The following is an 18,548-nucleotide window of genomic DNA, read 5'->3' as shown; positions in this document are numbered from 1 at the left end:
TAATCCAGCAAAAAATTCCTGAACAACCTAACGTGGCCTTCCCATTCTATGCATTTCTCAGCCCAAGTTGGTCCAGTCTTTCTAATCAACATTAGCACCCTGCAAGAAACAAAAAAGAAAGCTGATAGGAAGAAAATAGATTCCTTTGAAATGTGGTGTCGGAGGAGAGTGTTACGGATTCCGTGGACTGCCCAAAAAAACAAATCAGTGGGTTCTAGATCAAATCAAGCCTGAACTGACCCTAGAAGCTAAAATGACTAAACTGAGGCTATCGTATTTTGGTCACGTCATGAGACGACAAGAGTCACTGGAAAAGACAGTCATGCTAGGAAAAGTTGAGGGCAGCAGGAAAAGAGGAAGACCCACAAGAGATGGATGGACTCAATAAAGGAAGCCACAGCAAGATTTGCAAGATCTGAGCAAGGCTGTCAAAGATAGGACATTTTGGAGGACTTTCATTCACAGGGTCGCCATGAGTCGGAAGCGACTTGACGGCACTTAACACGCACACAAGAAACCAAAACCACTATGCAATGCATGTGCTAAAGATGATGATATTGGCCTGTGGAACTGAAGAAACAGGGAGCCTCTTGTCCTAATGTATTGAGACTTTTGTCACCAAAACACTAATTCTAAGCTGTTTTAGCTGCCAAATTGTGAAGGGGGGAAATCCTTGTCAATATATCTCATAACACACCCAAGGGAAACGCTGAAATTCTGCCCATGCTTCCTTGCAACACTGAAGGAAGACAACTTGTAGAAAACTGCAGGCGACTAGGCTGAAGCCAAAGGGCAACTTTCCAGACTTAAATGATCAGTCCCTTCACTGTGCATGGATCTCTGCCTGAACAATCTATAAATTCAAGATGGAGGCACTTCTTGTTTTGTCAACACAGGACTATGCCCTCTGGCCAGATGTAATTCCCCTGCCTCCCTCATTCGGGAGTCCCTCAGTCAATCAATTTCCTGGTCAATCAATGGGCTGGGACCAACTTCCAGAGTTAGAATGCTTGAGAGTAAACCAAAAGAAGATGATAGGAAAGGTGAAGCAGCAAAGCCATAGGTACACTGTCTGCCTGGTGGTGAACACTGCTGCCACATCTGGAGGAAAGCTCTCTTCATGAAAAACAAGCAAGGGTGACAAAAGCCCTTGGGCTGGCCCTCGAAACAAGGATGATTATTGTTCTTTTGACCATGTTTCCACATGAAATGGGAGTAACTTGAGGGCTAAATTGTAGAAGACCACAAGGATTTTTTTTTAAAGCCTTCAATACTTCAGTAGTAGAAAAGAGCGAGAGTCCAGTAACACCTTAAAGACTAACAAAAATATTTTCTGGCAGGGTATGAGCTTTCGTGAGCCACAGCTCACTTCTTCAGATACTCTTGCTCTTTTCTACTACTGCAGACAGACTAACACAGCTACCCACTGTGAATTATCTTCAATACTTCACTGTTTGTACATTAACTGGCATGCTGTTATGGTAACGGAAGCAGTAAACCAGGAATATAAGGTGCCTACTGGTTATCTTTCCCTGTCCTGAATGGCCCAGGCTAGCCTGATTTCATCAGATCTCAGAAGCTAAGCAGGGTCAGCTCTGATTAGTACTTAGATGGGAGACCATGAAGGAAGTCCAGGGTCACAGTGCATAGCCAGGCAATGGTAAACCACCTCTGTACGTCTCTTGCCTTGAAAACCCCATGAGGGTTCACCATAAGTCGGCTGTGACTTGGCAACAGTTTCTACCACTACCACCCTGGCTATCTATAGTCTACCAAGCTCAGGTTCTATCTCAGGTTCATACTCCTGTTCATCTTCTAACGTGATTTATGCCACCACATGCCAGCAATGCCCTCCCACCCTCTACAATGGATAAACAGGCCAGTGCCTGTGACAAAGATTGAATGGACATAAGTCTGACATCAGACACCGCAACATTCAGAAACCAGTGGGAGAACATTTTAACCTTCCAGGACATTCAGTTGATGATTTAAGAATAGCAGTTCTCTTACAAAGGGATTTCAAAGGGAGATTAGAGAGACTGCTGAATTACAACTAATAATGAAGCTCAAGACTATGCATTCTCCTGGACTTAATAGAGATCTGAGATTCCTGACTCATTACCAATGCTAATTTCTCCACACCTACTACCCCTCTGCATATCACACCTAATTCAATCATGCCTGCTAATGTCATTTGACATTTACATTGCCATTGGGTGTCTAATTCACTCATCTCTACTTAAGGATAGATGGAATTACATTCTAGCTGTATCTGAAGAAGTGAGCTGTGCCAGAAATGCTATTAGTCTTTAAGGTGCTACTGGACTCTTGCTCTTTTCTACTACCAAGCTCAGTTCTGGTATTGGATGTGGTCGTTCAAGACCCAGGCCCAACATACCTGTAGGAGCATCTCCACCTGTAAGAACCTCCTGGTTCTTGAAGATGGCTGGAGACACCTGACTCTAGATTCCTTCACTGCTGGGGCAAAATTCTATGGGGCTTGCACCAGCCTGAGCTCTTTCCTTAACTATACCACCATGGCAGAATCTGGTCCTTCCCTGCAGTTTGTTTTCACCGAGTACAGGTGAAGACCTCATTTTCTTGAGCCTTTTAAAAGCCAATGCGACACGCTGCTGCTTTCGTTACTGACTTTAATGTGTGTAGTCATCAACCCTTGTGTTTTAACCACTGTGTGAATTTTGGCCAGAGATTTTTTTGTAACATTTTAGCCCACTTTCTCCTGTGCCGGACTCAAGGCAATTTCCAAAGATACAATTAAAACAATTAACACCAATTAAAAAACCACCCTTCCATACCAAACACCACCATCAACGGTCCAATTGCCGGCCTTGAAATTGTTCCTCAGTTTGGCATCAAGGCAACCAACAGGTTTCAGAAACAAAGTGGACAGTGAGAAAACAGGGAGACACAATGTGACTGAAAGGTCCTTCCGAACAAAAACTTGAGAGAGATCTCTATCACAAAACTCAAAGGAAAATTTCAACCCCTCGTTTCACACTACTGAACAAGCATTCCCTTGGACTGTCCGAACAAACTCTAGCAAAGGACGACAACGTTCCACCACATTGCATAAAAGCATCGCCCTCTTTGTCTTGGGACCAGTCTAGCGCAACACCTGCTCTCCTGCGCTCCCTGCTTTTCATGAAACCAATATGTATAGGGGGGGAAGATAATTACCCTTAAACATACTTAATGCCAACAGTACATTATCTCTATCTGTGGAGAGGCATGCTGATAGTATTTTCCCCACAAGCTTAATCAAGCTGCTATCTTAAAACTCTCCAGAGTACCGTGAAACAGTAATAGGAAGTCGTAGGCTATTTGAGGAAGAAATTTTCATTTGTTTTGGTGGGGGAGGGGGGAGAGGAAGAAGAAAGAAACCCCACACCGGTTGTTTGAGCACCAAGTCTCAAAGGGGGGTGACTGTCTCATATAATGGGTGCCCCTGCAATGGAACCAGGTCTAGATGGGTTACCTGCTGGCAAGGAAACACGAGGAGGCAGAACACAACCCCAAAGCAAACTTGTGAAGAATGTTCCCACAAATTATGTTTTTGGGAAGGGAAGGTGGTGTGGTGTACCCTAATCTCATTGGATCTCAGAAGATAAGCAGGGTCAGTACTTGGGAAGGGAGACCTCCAAGGAAGACTGTGAAGAAGAAGGCAACGACAAATCATCTCTGTTTCTCACTTGCCTCGAAAGTCCCTTGCTGGGGTTGACATAAGTCGGCTGCGACTTGAGGCACTTTACACACGCCCATTATGTGTGTCCCCTTTAATATTTACAAAAATAGGATTTGGTCTGTGCACAGGTGAAGGCCAGTTGTACTGAAGATAGTTGCGCTGGTGTCAAAAGAGGAAGTATCAAGGGAAGTCAAGACATCTAAATGAAGCTTCCACACCTTCCTCCCTGCCTCTATTAGGGTAAGGGCACACTGAGGTTGAAACCTCCAGAAACAAATATCATCCATTAACAGGAGCCCTTTATAGCCGTGGGAGTTTCAAATAACTTTAAAGATTGTACCCACATGTCCTTCACCACTACATTTTACAAGATGTTTGTTTTCGATTCAAGCCAGCTGGTATGCGCCATTTACAGCTAAGATGGAATTGGCACCCATGTCCATGTTCAATAAGATCTGCTGCTGGACCACACCGGTTCTCCTACTGTCCACACCCTTTCAACTGTCTTCTGCAGAACACTCTCATTCTACAGCCTGAAACCCTGCCAGCCTGTCCCAATCAAATAGTATATACTCAAAATATTGTCGAAGGCTTTCACGGTCAGAGTTCATTGGTTCTTGTAGGTTATCCGGGCTGTGTAACCGTGAAAATACCAAGACCACGGTTACACAGCCCGGATAACCTACAAGAACCAGTATATACTCAATTTGGGGCACAACCTTTAGAGAAAGCGAGCGTAACTGTTTTAATTCGTTTCAGATTCCCTTAGAAACCATCCAGCAAAGAGGACTGCAAGATGCACAAAGGACATGAAGCTAACATGTGGCTGAAACATGAAAGCCTCAACATTGTCCCATGTGCCTCCCCAATCTTTTCCCTGGATTGTTGCCAGCATTTTCTTCCGAAAGTAAAAAGGCATAAACGACTCAACCCATTTAATTTCACCTGGGCAGTTAACATCCATGTCTTCGTGTTCATTGAACTGGAGATGCAACCAGCAAGACCCAGACTTTACCTGTTTGTAGACTGCATTCTGAACGAAAACTTCTCAGGGCAGGTTACAGATGAAAAGTGCACTAAATGTGCTGCTGGTTGCCCCCAGGAATGCCCCCAGGCTCTTTGCGTGTGTGTGTGTGTTAAGTGCTGTCAAGTCGCTTCCGACTCATGGCTCTTTGCTTAACATTTAAAAATCCATCCCAATGCCCCGTCTTCCTAAGATCCATTTTTCGTGGATCCATTCTTTCTCTCAACCTCATGGTTCCTCCCTCTTGAGGGTGATGTGACCAACCCGCTTGCTATGCTGCACAAAGTTGCTCTCAAAATGTTTTTTTGTGAACGTTTCCAGCAGCAATGAACATCACCCCTTGCCCTTGGGAGATGTTTCCAATCGTCGTTTTGAAAAGGACCGTCTATTCAAGAAGCGTTGCCCTCACTTTGAGTCCCCTCCATGACATCAGCATGTATCCAAATCCCACTGGCTAAATAGCGCTGCAGTGTCCTCCTGTTTACGACAGGATCGCTGATTGGCCGTGTCAGCCATCCCAGCCCATCTAGGAAGACGGCAGTGTGATCAAAAGGGAAAAATGACACCAGGGAAGAAGCAGATAGGAGAGGCAGCAGCAGGGAACAAAAAAGAGGGACAGACAAATTCCTGTCTCTTTGAAAGCACAACTTCTGACTCAAAAATTAAAAGGAAGGAACACTCTCTATGAAGAGAAACTGTCTGCATCCCCTTCCACTGCAGATGGACCTCACGCGGGGAGACTGCAGCATGGAAACAGGCCACTTCTAATTACAGAAAAACCCAGTGTGAATGGGTATCCACCCCAGCCCGAATCTTCAATGCAGTCCTACAAAGTGGCTTTCAGTGCCTGCAGAGTAAAAAGGAAACTTGATTTTCCCACATTTGAAGATGTTTGGAAAATTTGGGGGGGGGGGACCCTGAAGCAAGCCAAGTGCTCCCCCACACTTTGCAGTTCTACCCGATTAGGATAGTTCCAGAGGGTAGCCATGTTGGGCTGCAGTAAAGCAGTTTGATTTGAGTCCGGCAGCAACTCAAACACCAACAAGATTTTCGAGGCACGAGCTTTCCATACTCAAGGCTCCCTTCATCAAAAGACGCCCACTGGCCTTTTTCGTTTGCTTCCAATCACAGGCAAACGGGTTCGAGACGATACCAACCCCGCAGGTGGAAAGCTAGCATCGCGGCCAACCTTTCCTCATCAGCTGCGACTGCTGCGCTCCAGGAAGACTCCCTCCTTCCTCCTCCTTGTACCTCCACTTACCACAATACTGTTTTGAATCTCTAAAATAATGTGACAACTTAATGATGGCACAATTATCTAAATGTTTAACAGACATGTTATCTAAGTGAATCGGATCGAGATTTCATCCCGCTGACAATAAACATCAGTGGGAGCGCAGAAAGTGATGGGCAAATTATCACAAACCCTGCAATTTCAATGCTATTAAATTTGGAGGAATAACAGCCCCGAGGCCTGTAAACGCTGAATAAAATAGACCCTTGTGTTTGTCCAACTATTAAATCAAAATGCTACCAACATCCTACAGAAGGAAGGGGAGAGGGAACGAGGGAATTTATAGCTTTTCATGTTTCAGTCGCACAACGGTTTTGTTGACTCCCCTGTGTGGGTTGGGTGCGGCTGGGCAGTTTTTCAGAGAATTTTTTTGGGGAGGGGTACAGATTGCAGTGGTGGCCCTGCGAGGGCTCCTGGCTTTTGCCAGATGGAGGCCAGTAGAGCAACAGCGAGAGGAGAGGAGAGCAAAACGTAGAGCAACAGCGAGAGGAGCAAACACATCTTCCGCCAGCAACAACGATGTTCTAACACACTTTCTGATCATCTGGGTGGAGAAGGGGAGACGGTATTTGCAAGTTAGGAAAACCAAATGAGAGAAGACCAGCTCTCTCTCCAGTGGGCGGAATGGAAGGCAGATCTGATTCCCACCACGGAAAACCTATGGTGAAGACAATGAGCTGAGCTGAGCAGAGAAGAAGAAGAAAAAGAAGAGTTGGTTTTTATATGCCGACTTTCTCTACCACTTAAGGAAGACTCAAACCAGCTTACAGTCACCTTCCCCTCCCTGTGAGATAGGTGGGGCCGAGAGAGTGTGACTGGCCCAAGGTCACCCAGCTGGCTTCGGGTGTAGGAGTGGGAAACCAATCCAGTTCATCAGATTAGTGTCCACCGCTCATGCGGAGGAGTGGGGAATCCAACCCGGTTCTCCAGAGTCCACCACTCCAAACTACCATTCTTAACCACTACACCATGCGATGAGGATGATCAAGGGCCTGGTAGGGTTGCCAACCTCCAGTTACTAGCTGGAGATCTCCCGCCATTACAACTGATCTTCAGCCGACAGAGATCAGTTCACCAGTTAGCACCTGAGGTTGGCAACCCGATAGATCATCTTGTCTTGGAAGCAGGATCCCTTGAAAGACCCCCCCCCCCAGTTTGGATGCTGTACATGAACACAAGATTTACTGAAGGAGGACTTTGTACCAATTGAAAGAAACAAGTCATGGTTTCCCAGTACACTGACATGTACAGGACAACAGTAAGTCTATTCAGGTCAGGACTGGGCCAACTTTTAATCTGAGTCTTCTGTCCTTTTTTGAGGGCTGTACTGGGTTGGCTCGGCCAAGGGGAGCAGGTCAGTGGCCCGCCAGGAGAAATTCCGGTGGCAATAATGGCCAATCTGTCCCTGGGTGCTACCCACTTGCCAAAGATTTTTCACTATCAGACACAACACACCACACTTTGGACATCTGACTGAGCACGCCCATTCTGCCAAGAAAAAAGCAGAATGTAACTCTACAGCACAATCTCTGCCTCAGGCAACAGATTTGGAGCTTTGATTTTGACAGAACCTTTTCTTGTTTCTTTTCCCAAGAAGAAATAAAGGCAGGGCTTAGGGCAGTCAGGCAAAGTTAGCACAGGATTACTGTGCCCAGAAGTAGCATTCACCCCTTAGAAAACAAAACAGTGTCCGGGAACTGGTCCCTTCTCGAGTAAGGAGTACCACCTGACTCACGAATCAGAAGAAGAAGAAGAAAAAGAACAACAACAACAACTTGCTGTCAGGATAAAGAAGCCCAAACGCTATGAAAATCCACTCTATATTAGGTACTAAACATGCCCCTGTAGTGGCCGAGAGTGAAATTAGGTCAGGAGTAAATCCATGCCAGAGCATTGACTGTAGAAACACAAGCACATGGCGCTGTCTCCCAAATGGGGATGACGTTACGCAGCACTTTGCAATCAGCCGTTCACTCATGTGAAATACTTTGGCAGGGTCTTGGAAATGCTATACGAATCACCTCTGATATTTATAAAAGTCAACAGCGATTACAGTTTTTTTTTAAAAGGAAAGAGCCGGCTTACACAAACCCCGTGCAACCTGAATTCCAGGGACAAGGTACACGTGGCTGGCAGTGATATAATTCTTTTTAAAAAAACTGAAATAAAAAGGTTTTTTTCACTTTCTCCCCCAGGTTTGAAAGGATGCCAAAACCTTTTTCTTACTGACTTACTTGTGATCACCTAACAAGAAACTCACAGAGCTGAAATTCCTCCGAAACATTTGTAGACACTTCTTTTTTTTAAGGAGAAAAATGTGGTTTGTCACATCTGTGCAGAAATATGATTTGTCATGAAAATAAGAGAGGGTTTGTCTCTATTTGGTGAAACACGGGTGCTTAAAAAAAGTTGAAAAAGAGGTTTTTATAAAGAAGATAATCTACCCTAGAGGTAACCACCTCTATGTCTAAACCACCATGCAATAAGCCAAGGGTTTTAAAGTGGTCATACTACCAAAGCATCTTGCAAGATCCAAATACTGGCTGCCATTTTTAATTTCAGACTAAGACTGTATGTTTTTCTTCCTCTTTCCATTCATGAAGGGAGAACAGACAGAAAGAAGGTCAATGGATATGGGCAGAGGTCTGGAAAACAAGTCCTGTGTGGAAAGGTTGGTCAAACTGCGTATGTTTACCCTGGAGAAGACAGGGATGGGTGGTAGGAGACATTACACTCTTCAAGTTCCCAAAGGACTGTCGCTTGGAAGAGGGCAAAGATTTGTTCTCTGCTGCTCCAGAGAGCAAGACAAAACCCAACAAGTTTAAATTACAGTAGGATACACTTTGGTTGAAAATTAGGAAAAAGTTCCTAATGGTGAGAGCAGTTTACCAGTGTAACCAATGCTCTAAAAATTTCCTTTAGAAACATAAAGCTGGAAGGGACCTCCAGGGTCATCAGAGGAGCGTGCCTATTATTTTGGGTGCGGTGGAACACAGGCAGGATGGTGGTGCTGCAGTCGTCTTGCTTGTGGCTTCCTAGAGGCAGTTGGTTGGCCACTGTGTGAACAGACTGATGGACTTGATGGGCCTTGGTCTGATCCAGCATGGCCTTTCTTATGTTCTTATGTCATCTAGTCCAACCCTTTGCACAACACAGGAAATTCACAACTACCTTCCCCCCAATTCTCCTAATTTCCCCTGCTCTATGCCCAGAGGAAGCCAGAAAACGTCCAGGATCCCTGGCCAATCTGGCCTAGAGGAAAATTCCTTCCTGACTTCCTAGGGGTCTTCAAGCCAAGGTTGCACAGCCATCTGCCAGTTATGTTCTAGTTTGTATTTCCTGTGCACAGCTGAGGGCTGGACCAGAAGGCTCCTTCCAGTTCCAGGGGTCCATGAAACAATGACTTAGTTTCAACCTGTCGGGGTCAGGGTATGACCAGCTGTGGACCGTGACCAGCTAACTAAAGACCAAAAGAGGGAGTCTTCACATCACCACCAGCAGCTGCAAGACACATCCAGCCACAGGTGGAGGAGATGCATTGTGTGATGGGAGGAACGCAAGTGGCAAATTGCTCTGACACTATGCTGAGATACGGGAGAGTAAGCATGCAGAGGTTGTTTCTGCCAGCCTCCATGGGATTGGCATCATGTGCAGATGGATTCAAACCTGGTTGCTCTCGTTAAAATGGCTACTAGTTAAAATGAATACTGGTCATGATGCATACCTATTCTATCCAGGATCAGAAGAGCATGCCTATTATCTTGGGTGCTGTGGAACACAGGCAGGATGGTGCTGCTGCAGTCGTCTTCTTTGGGGGCTTCCTAGAGGCACCTGGTTGGCTACTGTGTGAGCAGACTGCTGGACTTGATGGGCCTTTGTCTGATCCAGCATGGCTTTTCTTATGTTCTTATGAACCGGGGACCTTTTTCATGCAGAGCAGAGACTTTTCCACTGAGCCACAGCTCCTCCCCTGATTCCATGAAAACAGAGCCCAAGAAATACAGCAGCTTAGCTGGATCCCTGACTGAAAGTTTGCTAGTCCACTTAGAAGACCAGCAGGATTGCAAGATGCTAGGAGCATTCACTCTAGAAGGGAAGATTTCCATCCTCCAGGCAATGATACTCAACGAGAGGAAGCTATCAGTTTCTTGGCAAGAGGGGGCCCTCTTTGGCCATAAAGCCTGCTTCTGCCATGTAACTGAGAAGCACTTGTTTACAGCTGCAGGAGGTGATGAAAAACCCACTCCGCTCAGGTCGTGCTGACCCAGAGCTGCCTATTTGTGTTCTTCCATTCTGCATTTTCATGTCACCATCTGAGCTCTGGCATGAACACAGCTCTTCTTGGCAGGCAGGGATGTTCTTGGCCCAAGGCTTTAAATCAAAACATGCTTAATCTGTTCCTGGAGGAATCCCCCCCACCCCACCCCAAGGTCATCAGTGAAACCTGGTAACTGGCAACTCTATTCTCTTTTATTTCCAAGGGCCAGGTACAGCCTTCACCAACAACCACCTTGGAAAACACAAGTCCCCCTCTCTGAATTGCTCTTGCTATCCATCAGCAGCAGGCAGAGGGTTTGTGGGAGGGAGGGGAGAATCTGAGGGGTACAAAAGACCAAAAAGAAATGTCATTCGGGAAGAATTCATTAACAACACTGCTACCTGATGCTCCATCAAAGCTTAAAAGATGTTGGACACATCTGATTTCGGTCCAGTCCCCAAATTACGCTGCCCACAGGACAGCTCCGATCTTCCACCCAGGGGAAATTAATAGTTCCTCTTGTCTTCCTCTGCTCGAGCTCCCACTTCCTTGGTGGCCAGACCTATGCTGTGGAACGGGCCTTCCAAGGAGGTGAGGAAAGCCCGAAAGCTAAACAAATTTGGGAGGCTCTTTAAAGCCAAAATCTTCCAACATGCTTGCTTCTAAGTGGCTCAGGAGTGGAGGTTGCTGTTTGCTTCCTTTGACTTGTAGTTCTTGTTACTGTCAGGTTGTGCTTATGCCTAGTGCCATCTTCAGAGCACATCTACATGATGGAAGAGTCAGGAAACTATCAATATATTATTGTCGAAGGCTTTCACGGTCAGAGTTCATTGGTTCTTGTAGGTTATCCGGGCTGTGTGACCGTGGTCTTGGTATTTTCTTTCCTGACGTTTTGCCAGCAGCTGTGGCAGGCATCTTCAGGAATCTCTGAAGATGCCTGCCACAGCTGCTGGCGAAACGTCAGGAAAGAAAATACCAAGACCACGGTCACACAGCCCGGATAACCTACAAGTATCAATATATTACTCGAAGTCATGCATCCATGACCGATTGGCAACCCAGGTACTGGTCCTCAGGAACAACTGCCCTTCATGTTACCTTTGGACACATAACAGATGTAAAATGTTTGGCAATTTTTGTCATATTTCTGTCCCATTCTTGGGGAAGGGGAGAATTTTGGAGAAACGAATAAATATATTCAATTTATACCCCACTTTTTCCCCCAGCAGAGCCAAGAATACTTACTTTCCTATCAAACCAAACTTGTAATCTAGTCAATGTATAATATACACATCATACTTAAGTGACATATTTATGGAATTTAGAAGTATAAATGTCTTCATTTTCTATAACAAAAATTGTAAGTTACTTGAGAAAGAATTGCAAATTGCTGCACCCTCTGCAACCATAAGACATGTATCTTGATTTTAGCCATCTGAGAGGGGAAAAAATAAATAAAAACTGAAGATAGAAAACAAATTCCTTGGTAAACAAAAGAAAGTGTATTATTTGGACAGAAACAAATACAGAGGACTGCCAGCAGAGTTAGCTTTTAAGTTAAACTTCATAACATTGAAAACATGAAACTTTTTAACAATGTACTATCATTAAACACATTATTGTATAAGGATTTCTGCCAAAATATTCCCATTTGAACACAAACAAATCTTGAAACCGTTGCACATGTCTACAGTATACATGCAAATTGTCATCTAATGCTGCAGATTGTCTTACATAAAAAAAACCTTTCATACTACACATTTTCAGCAAAATGTTGACTTTTTGAGCAAAACCTTGATTGATTCCAAAAGGAGAGGGGGAAATTACAGGTTTTTTTGTTTTGTTTTTAAGTGTTCTCCAAATTGTCAATTGGAAACATGGAAAATATCCTCAGACTTTTTCATGCTATGCATTTTGAGAGGGAAAACCCTTTTCTTAAGAAGTATTTCAAGTATTCTAAGAGAAAATATTTCATAAGAGGTTTTTTTTAAAACTGCTTCCCACATTTTCCAGTTTTTCTATTGGAAAAATGAGGGGGAAGTCTTGTGGGGAGGGAGAAGCCCCCCTCCCCCCTCAAGGTCTTCATATCTTTATGCACACCCGAAGCCATTCCCTTATGTCTCATTCTCACGTGATGCTGTGTTGTTGTGACCAGGGCTCTGCATGTTGACCAGTAATGGGGGTACAATGCAATTTTCCTGGGGTTGCCAGGTCCCTCTTCACCACTGGTGGGAGGTTTTGGGGGCGGAGACTGAATAGGGCGGGGTTTGGGAAGGGGAGGGGCTTCAATGCCATAGAGCCCAATTGCCAAAGTGGCCATTTTCTCCAGGGGAACTGCTCTCTGTCGGCTGGAGATCAATTGTAATAGCAGGAGATCTCCTGTTAGTACCTGGAGGTTGGCAACCCTAGACTTCATATCAGTGGCCCACCCACCCACCCACTTCAGGGCCCAGTTCCTTCCCTTCCCATAACAAGGACTCCACCATGAATTCTGAAGCTCTATGGTGCAGTTCAGTCATTTTAGATTCTGGACTTCGTGGTCTTGGTGAGAGGAGCTTTAGGTGCTAATGTATACTTCCAATGCAGAGCTACTTCCCACTTTTGGGGGCCCCGGCAGGCTTGTAAGCCAGGGCCACGGTCTTCTGCCCCAAAGAAAACCAAAGCTATTAAAGCTTTGGTTTATGGCCCACCCAATCCCAGGCCATAAGGGATGCCTGTTTAAAAGATCAAAACTTATACAAATGCACAGCTGCTATCTATCAGTGCAATGTTTCCGCCAAGGAAGAATGGCAATTTGGAAAAGCTGCTCTGGCTTTCCTTACAGCTGCTTAGCCCCAGATTTAAAGTTTTTGGTGTTCTCTGGGGAGAGTGGATGACTCTTCAATGAGCTGTTGGATAAATATGACCACAATCTAGCTGGATAACTAGTAAAGGGTGTGTATCACTTCCAGGGCAATAATGCCACTAAAAAAATAAAAATACGATTCTCACTCAGAGTTTATTTTTTTGGGGGGAGGGGGAATTAACACAACTGAGAGTGCATATACAACCACTGCAGCTTGATCTCTTGGCATTGTAGCTGATCTCCACCTCCCAGGTCCAAAGTGATCAGTTGCATTTGTAACAAATGACAGTATTGTTTGCAAAACTCAACTACTTGGCCTTTGAAGGCAGAGCAGCATTATTCCAAAATCTATCAGCTGATACTTCACCAATAACGTTTCCGGATCAAATAACCACCCATCATCCATCCTGCGTGGGCATAAATCCTCTGTTCTGACTAAAGACCCCACAGTTGAAAACCGAAAGAGAGTCCAGCGCTTTACACGTTTCACCCTTAAGGACGTTTATCTCTTTATCAGTACTAAAAAGGTTTGCTTGTCTAATGCAGTCCAGGAGGGAAGAAAGAATCTCCCGCTTCAGTTTCACTTTGTGGAACTGCCCGGCTGTACACAAAGTGTGAATAATGCTCGTGTCTCCACCGGGTTTGCCAGGCTGCTCAATCATTTGAATGAACCATTCGGCAAAACAGAGGAGATTCTTGCAATATTCCACAATTCCTCTCCCTGCACCAGCCCTTACACCGAAAAACACTACACAAAGCAAGGCAGAAAAAGCCAACCACTATTTCCCTATGTATCCCTTCCAAACTCTTCAACCACCAGTTCAGACCTCAAGCATGGTGTAGTGGTTAAGAGCAGTGGTTTGGAGTGGTGGACTCTAATCTGGAAAAAGTTGAAGGAAGCAGAAAAAGAGGAAGACCCAACAAGAGATGGACTGACTCTATAAAGGAAGCCATGGCCCTCAATTTGCAAGATCTGAGCAAAGATGTTAAGGATAGGATGTTTTGGAGGACTTTCATTCATAGGGTCGCCATGAGTCGGAAGCAACTTGATGGCACTTAACATACACACAGATCTAGTCTTGCTGTCTAGAACAAGTCTTTGACCTATGTGACTGCCCTTCTGGTATTTTAACAGCATGATCATGCCCTCCCCACCACTCTTTTTCTTCTTTAAAGCAGGTTTCACTGAACATGGGGGCTGGGGCATATGAGGGGGCAAGACAAGGCTCCGTTTGGGTATCTGATGTGAAGCAGATATCCTGATGTCTCCTTGTGGTGGGAAAATTTCTGGATCTCACACATCTCAGGTCAGGTGAGTACAATTGAAGACACTGATCAAAGACTGAAACCAGCAATTGAGCAAGTGAGGTGGCACAACCGGGTGTTGAGCAAACTGTTTATCAAAAGGGTTTTCTCCTCCACCTGGATGATCAACGGGCCAGCAGCTATCATCCAATAAGAAAAAGATTGATACTCTGTGTGTGCGTGTGTCATTAGCATGCCAATGGCCCACATACTTCCCACTCCAGTTTTGAGAGCTGGTGAGAACGCTCCATGTGCCACACAGGGCCAATGCAGATGAGAGAACCTCCCCAGTGGAGCTGCCACCAGTGTGCTGATAGAAAGTACTGCCTGCACCTCACATGGGATGGAGATACATGGATGTTTGGAAGCAGTCACCTTCCAGGCTGAACTCTCAAATTTAAAGTAAGGAAATAGAAGGAATCATAATTATTCAGTGCCTTTTGGAGCGGGGGAGGAATGGGAACCTGACCCAACCCTTCCCTCCTAAGAATATAAGAAAAGCTGGATCAGACCAAGGTCCATCAAGTCCAGCAGTCTGTTCACACAGTGGCCAGACAGGTGCCTCCAGGACGCCCACAAACAAGATGGCTGCAGTAGCATTATCCTGCCTATTTTCCACAACACTTAATATAATAGGCATGCTCATCTGATCCTGGAGAGAATAGGTATGCATCATGACTAGGATCCATTTTTACTAGTAGCCATGGATAGCCCTCTCCCCCATGAACATGTCCACTCCCCTCTTAAAGCCTTCCAAGTTGGAAGCCATCACCACATTCTGGGGCAGGGAGTTCCACAATGTAATTATGCGTTGTGTGAAGAAATACTTCCTTTTATCAGTTTTGAATCTCTCATCCTCCAGCTTCAGCAGATGAGCCCACATTCTACTATTATGAGAGAGGAGAAAAAGCTTCTCCCTGTCCACTCTCTCCATACCATGCATAATTTTAGAGACCTCTATCATGTCTCCCCTTAACCACCTTCCTTCCAAGCTAAACAGCCCTCAGTGTTTTAACCGCTCCTCATAGGGCAGCTGCTCTAGTCCCCTGATCATTTGGTTGCTCTTTTCTGCACCTTCTCAAGCTCTGCAATGTTCTTTTTGAGGTGTGGTGACCAGAACTGTACACAGTATTCCAAGTGTGGTCTCACCCTAGATTTGTACAGTGCAAACACTTGGAGGTGATATTCCTGTGTCATCACCAGGGCCTAAATGTTTGCAGCTGGCGTTTACTGGTGCTTGGTGTAGAAGCATACCTCTCTGGGCCACAGCTCATCCTACTCCACATTTTGTTCTCCATTGTCTATCTAGAACTTCCAGCTCCAACCCTGGCTAAGCCCAGACACTGTGTTGAAGGCCTGAAGAGGACTTCAGAGAAGCACGCTCAGCTCCTCTCACTAGCCCACTCATGGACTTCAGAGACTGACGCCGAGTCAGTGAATACAAGTGGTTTGGCCATTACCAGGGCAAGGTCAGAGCCCATGCCAAGAGGAACCATCATGAAGTTATCTCCTTAACAACAGGGCCTTTCCAGCAATCCTGGGAGAACTCTGCAGCTCTGCTTTCATTACAGGAGATGGGGTGGAGGGGAGCAACCGAAACCTACCGGTGTGTGTTTGCCGGTGACTCTCCAGGGCATCTTCTTTAGAGAACTGTGCACCACAGTGATCGCAGACAAAGGCTTTGGCACCCGCTATAAAAAGAGAGAGAGAGAGAGAGAGGGAGAGAGGGAGAGAGAGAGAGAGAGCGCGCGTTATAAAAAGCTACTTGCAAGAACAGTTTGGATTTTAACATCTCTGGCATGAACCTGATCCTGATGGCCGCTCTGAAAGAAAAGACTGAAATACACAGCCAAAGGAGATCAACGCATAACTCGGTCCCAAGATCATTTCACATGTGCCCTCAAGATAAATTAACACATTTGTAATGCACAAGAGCTGTGGAAGAGCACAGCAGCATTTAAAAAATAAGGGTGACGCAAGTGACAAAGTGACAAAATTCCTTCTGTCGGTTATCCATCACAATAACTATCATTAGCAACCAAATGACAGACACATCAGAATATTCAAACAGTTCAATAATTTCAGTCATTTTACAACAACCCTGGAAGGTAGTTCAGTACTGTTACGTTCACATAGCCAATGGGTGAGGGTGAACAAAAGCAGAGAATGGCTAGCTGAAGGCAAAGGCAGGATTTGAACCAGGGACTTCAGAGCTCATGCACACTGCTGCCACACTGTACCAGCACACTCGCCAATGTCTAACCATTCTGCAAAAACTCCACTGTAATCTCATCGACAGGAGGCAGCCTGTCCTGGCCCTGATCTGCCAAGACTCTCAATGACTGTGCTCAATGTTACACAAGTGCAGTGACTCGGCCAGACCTGGCGGGTTTCAACACCAAGAAAACTGTCAAATCCTCCAGTGGGTAAGGCTGGGGTGCTCCGCATCAGACCACCATCTAGATTTTAGACACAAACAGACAAAAACAGAAAGCAGCTCCATTCTCAACATCCTTCCTACAGCGAATCAATCACATGAACACAAGAACACGTGAAGCTGCCTTCTACTGAATCAAACCCTTGGTCCATCAAAGTCAGTATCGTCTACTCAGACCAGCAGTGGCTCTCCAAGGTCTCAGGCAGGGGTCTTTTACATCACCTATTTGCCTAGTCCCTTTAACTGGAGATGCTGGGTACTGAACCTGGGACCTTCTGCATGCCAAGCAGATACTCTACCACCGAGCCATGCCTCCTCCCCAGGACCCAGGAAATCCTACGACAACTGCCCAAGTGACACTTTATTCAAGATGTATGGAAGTGCCCAAAGAGAAACTAAGACTCTCCTTGTAGGTAGGGTTGCCAGCTCTGGGTGTGGCAATTCCTGGAGATTTGGGGGGAGGAGCCTGGGGAGGGCAGGGTTTGGGGAGGGGAGGGACTTCAATGGGGTATAATGCAATAGACGCCACCTTCCAAAGCAGCCATTTTCTCCAGGGGAACCAATCTCTGTCAACTGAAGAGCAGTTGTAATCCCAGCTTTCCAGCCACCATCTGGAAGTTGGCAACCCTACTGGTAGGTGTCCGGAGGCTGTTCACACAGTGGCCAACCAGGTGCCTCCAGGAAGCCCACAAGCAAGGTGACTGCAGCAGCATTGTCCTGCCTGCGTTCCAAAGCACCCAATATGGGCATGCTCCTCTGATCCTGGAGAGAATAGGTAGGCATCATGACTAGAGAAATCGGATGTTTGGTGAAAGATCATTACAACCGTCAGCACCTTATCAGAGTGGTAACTAATCTCATTTTAATTGCCTCCCACCCCTCCCCACACCACATTCCCTAATTGTCATACATACCGTCTGCGCATCAGAGAAAGAAAAGCCTATGACTTGATCAGATAAGGAAAGGGGCAGCAACGACAGAGCATCTTGAGAGCTGCAGATATTTCCACAACTATCAGTCAGGTGTGGTGTTTGTGGGCTTTCTTAGAAAATGGTTACCAACACACACGGCCTCGGTTGGGTCACAGGCTCTCGCTACAACGGAGAGGGGAGGGAAGCCGGCACAGGATGCAGAAGAACAGATAAGTAACTTACAGATAAAAATAGAGCCCACGATGTAGACACAGCCTTCGAAGCATATGCCGTTAGGCCAAAGCTGTGAACACAATTGTTAGATCGGGAGGGCTGATTCATCTGCTCCAAGAAAGGCAAGCCAGGATCTGGCTGCCAACTAGCAACCCTGAACACAGGTTTAGAAAGAAGGAAGAGAACGGAAAAGAAAGGAAAGGGAAAGAAAAGAAAACCAAGCAATGTTCCTCGTTAACATTTTAAAAGTGTATTTGTAGAGCCGCTTTATTCATCTTGGGATATAGAGTTGCCAGCCTCCTGATGCGGGCTGGAGGGCTCTCAGAATTACAACTGATCTCCAGACTACAGGTATTGGTTCCACTGGAGAAAATGGCTGATTTGGAAGGCTAGACTCCATGGTGTTATACCTAGCTGAGAGTCCTCCTCTCCTCAAACCCCACCTTCCCCGGGCGCCGCCCCAAGGAATTTCCCAATCCTACTGGAATTGGCAATCTTACTGGGAAATAATGCACCCCTTTAAGAAAGCCTGGGTGG

At 45.7% G+C, this 18,548-nt stretch overlaps 1 protein-coding gene across 1 annotated transcript in view; it reads right to left on the bottom strand.

Moving 5' to 3' along the window:
* The window catches only part of ZBTB16 (zinc finger and BTB domain containing 16), a 156,570-nt gene that overhangs the window by 44,824 nt on the left and 93,198 nt on the right, over positions 1-18,548 (bottom strand). The window contains exon 3 of the mRNA XM_056860246.1: positions 16,034-16,120. Within this exon, the coding sequence (XP_056716224.1) occupies positions 16,034-16,120 (87 nt within the window). The remainder of the gene's footprint in view (positions 1-16,033; positions 16,121-18,548) is intronic.

This window comes from Euleptes europaea, chromosome 14 (genome assembly GCF_029931775.1).
Source record: "Euleptes europaea isolate rEulEur1 chromosome 14, rEulEur1.hap1, whole genome shotgun sequence".
Lineage (NCBI taxonomy): Eukaryota > Metazoa > Chordata > Lepidosauria > Squamata > Sphaerodactylidae > Euleptes > Euleptes europaea.
Note: the sequence above shows the minus strand (reverse complement) of the source record. Positions and strands in the feature narration are given on the sequence as shown.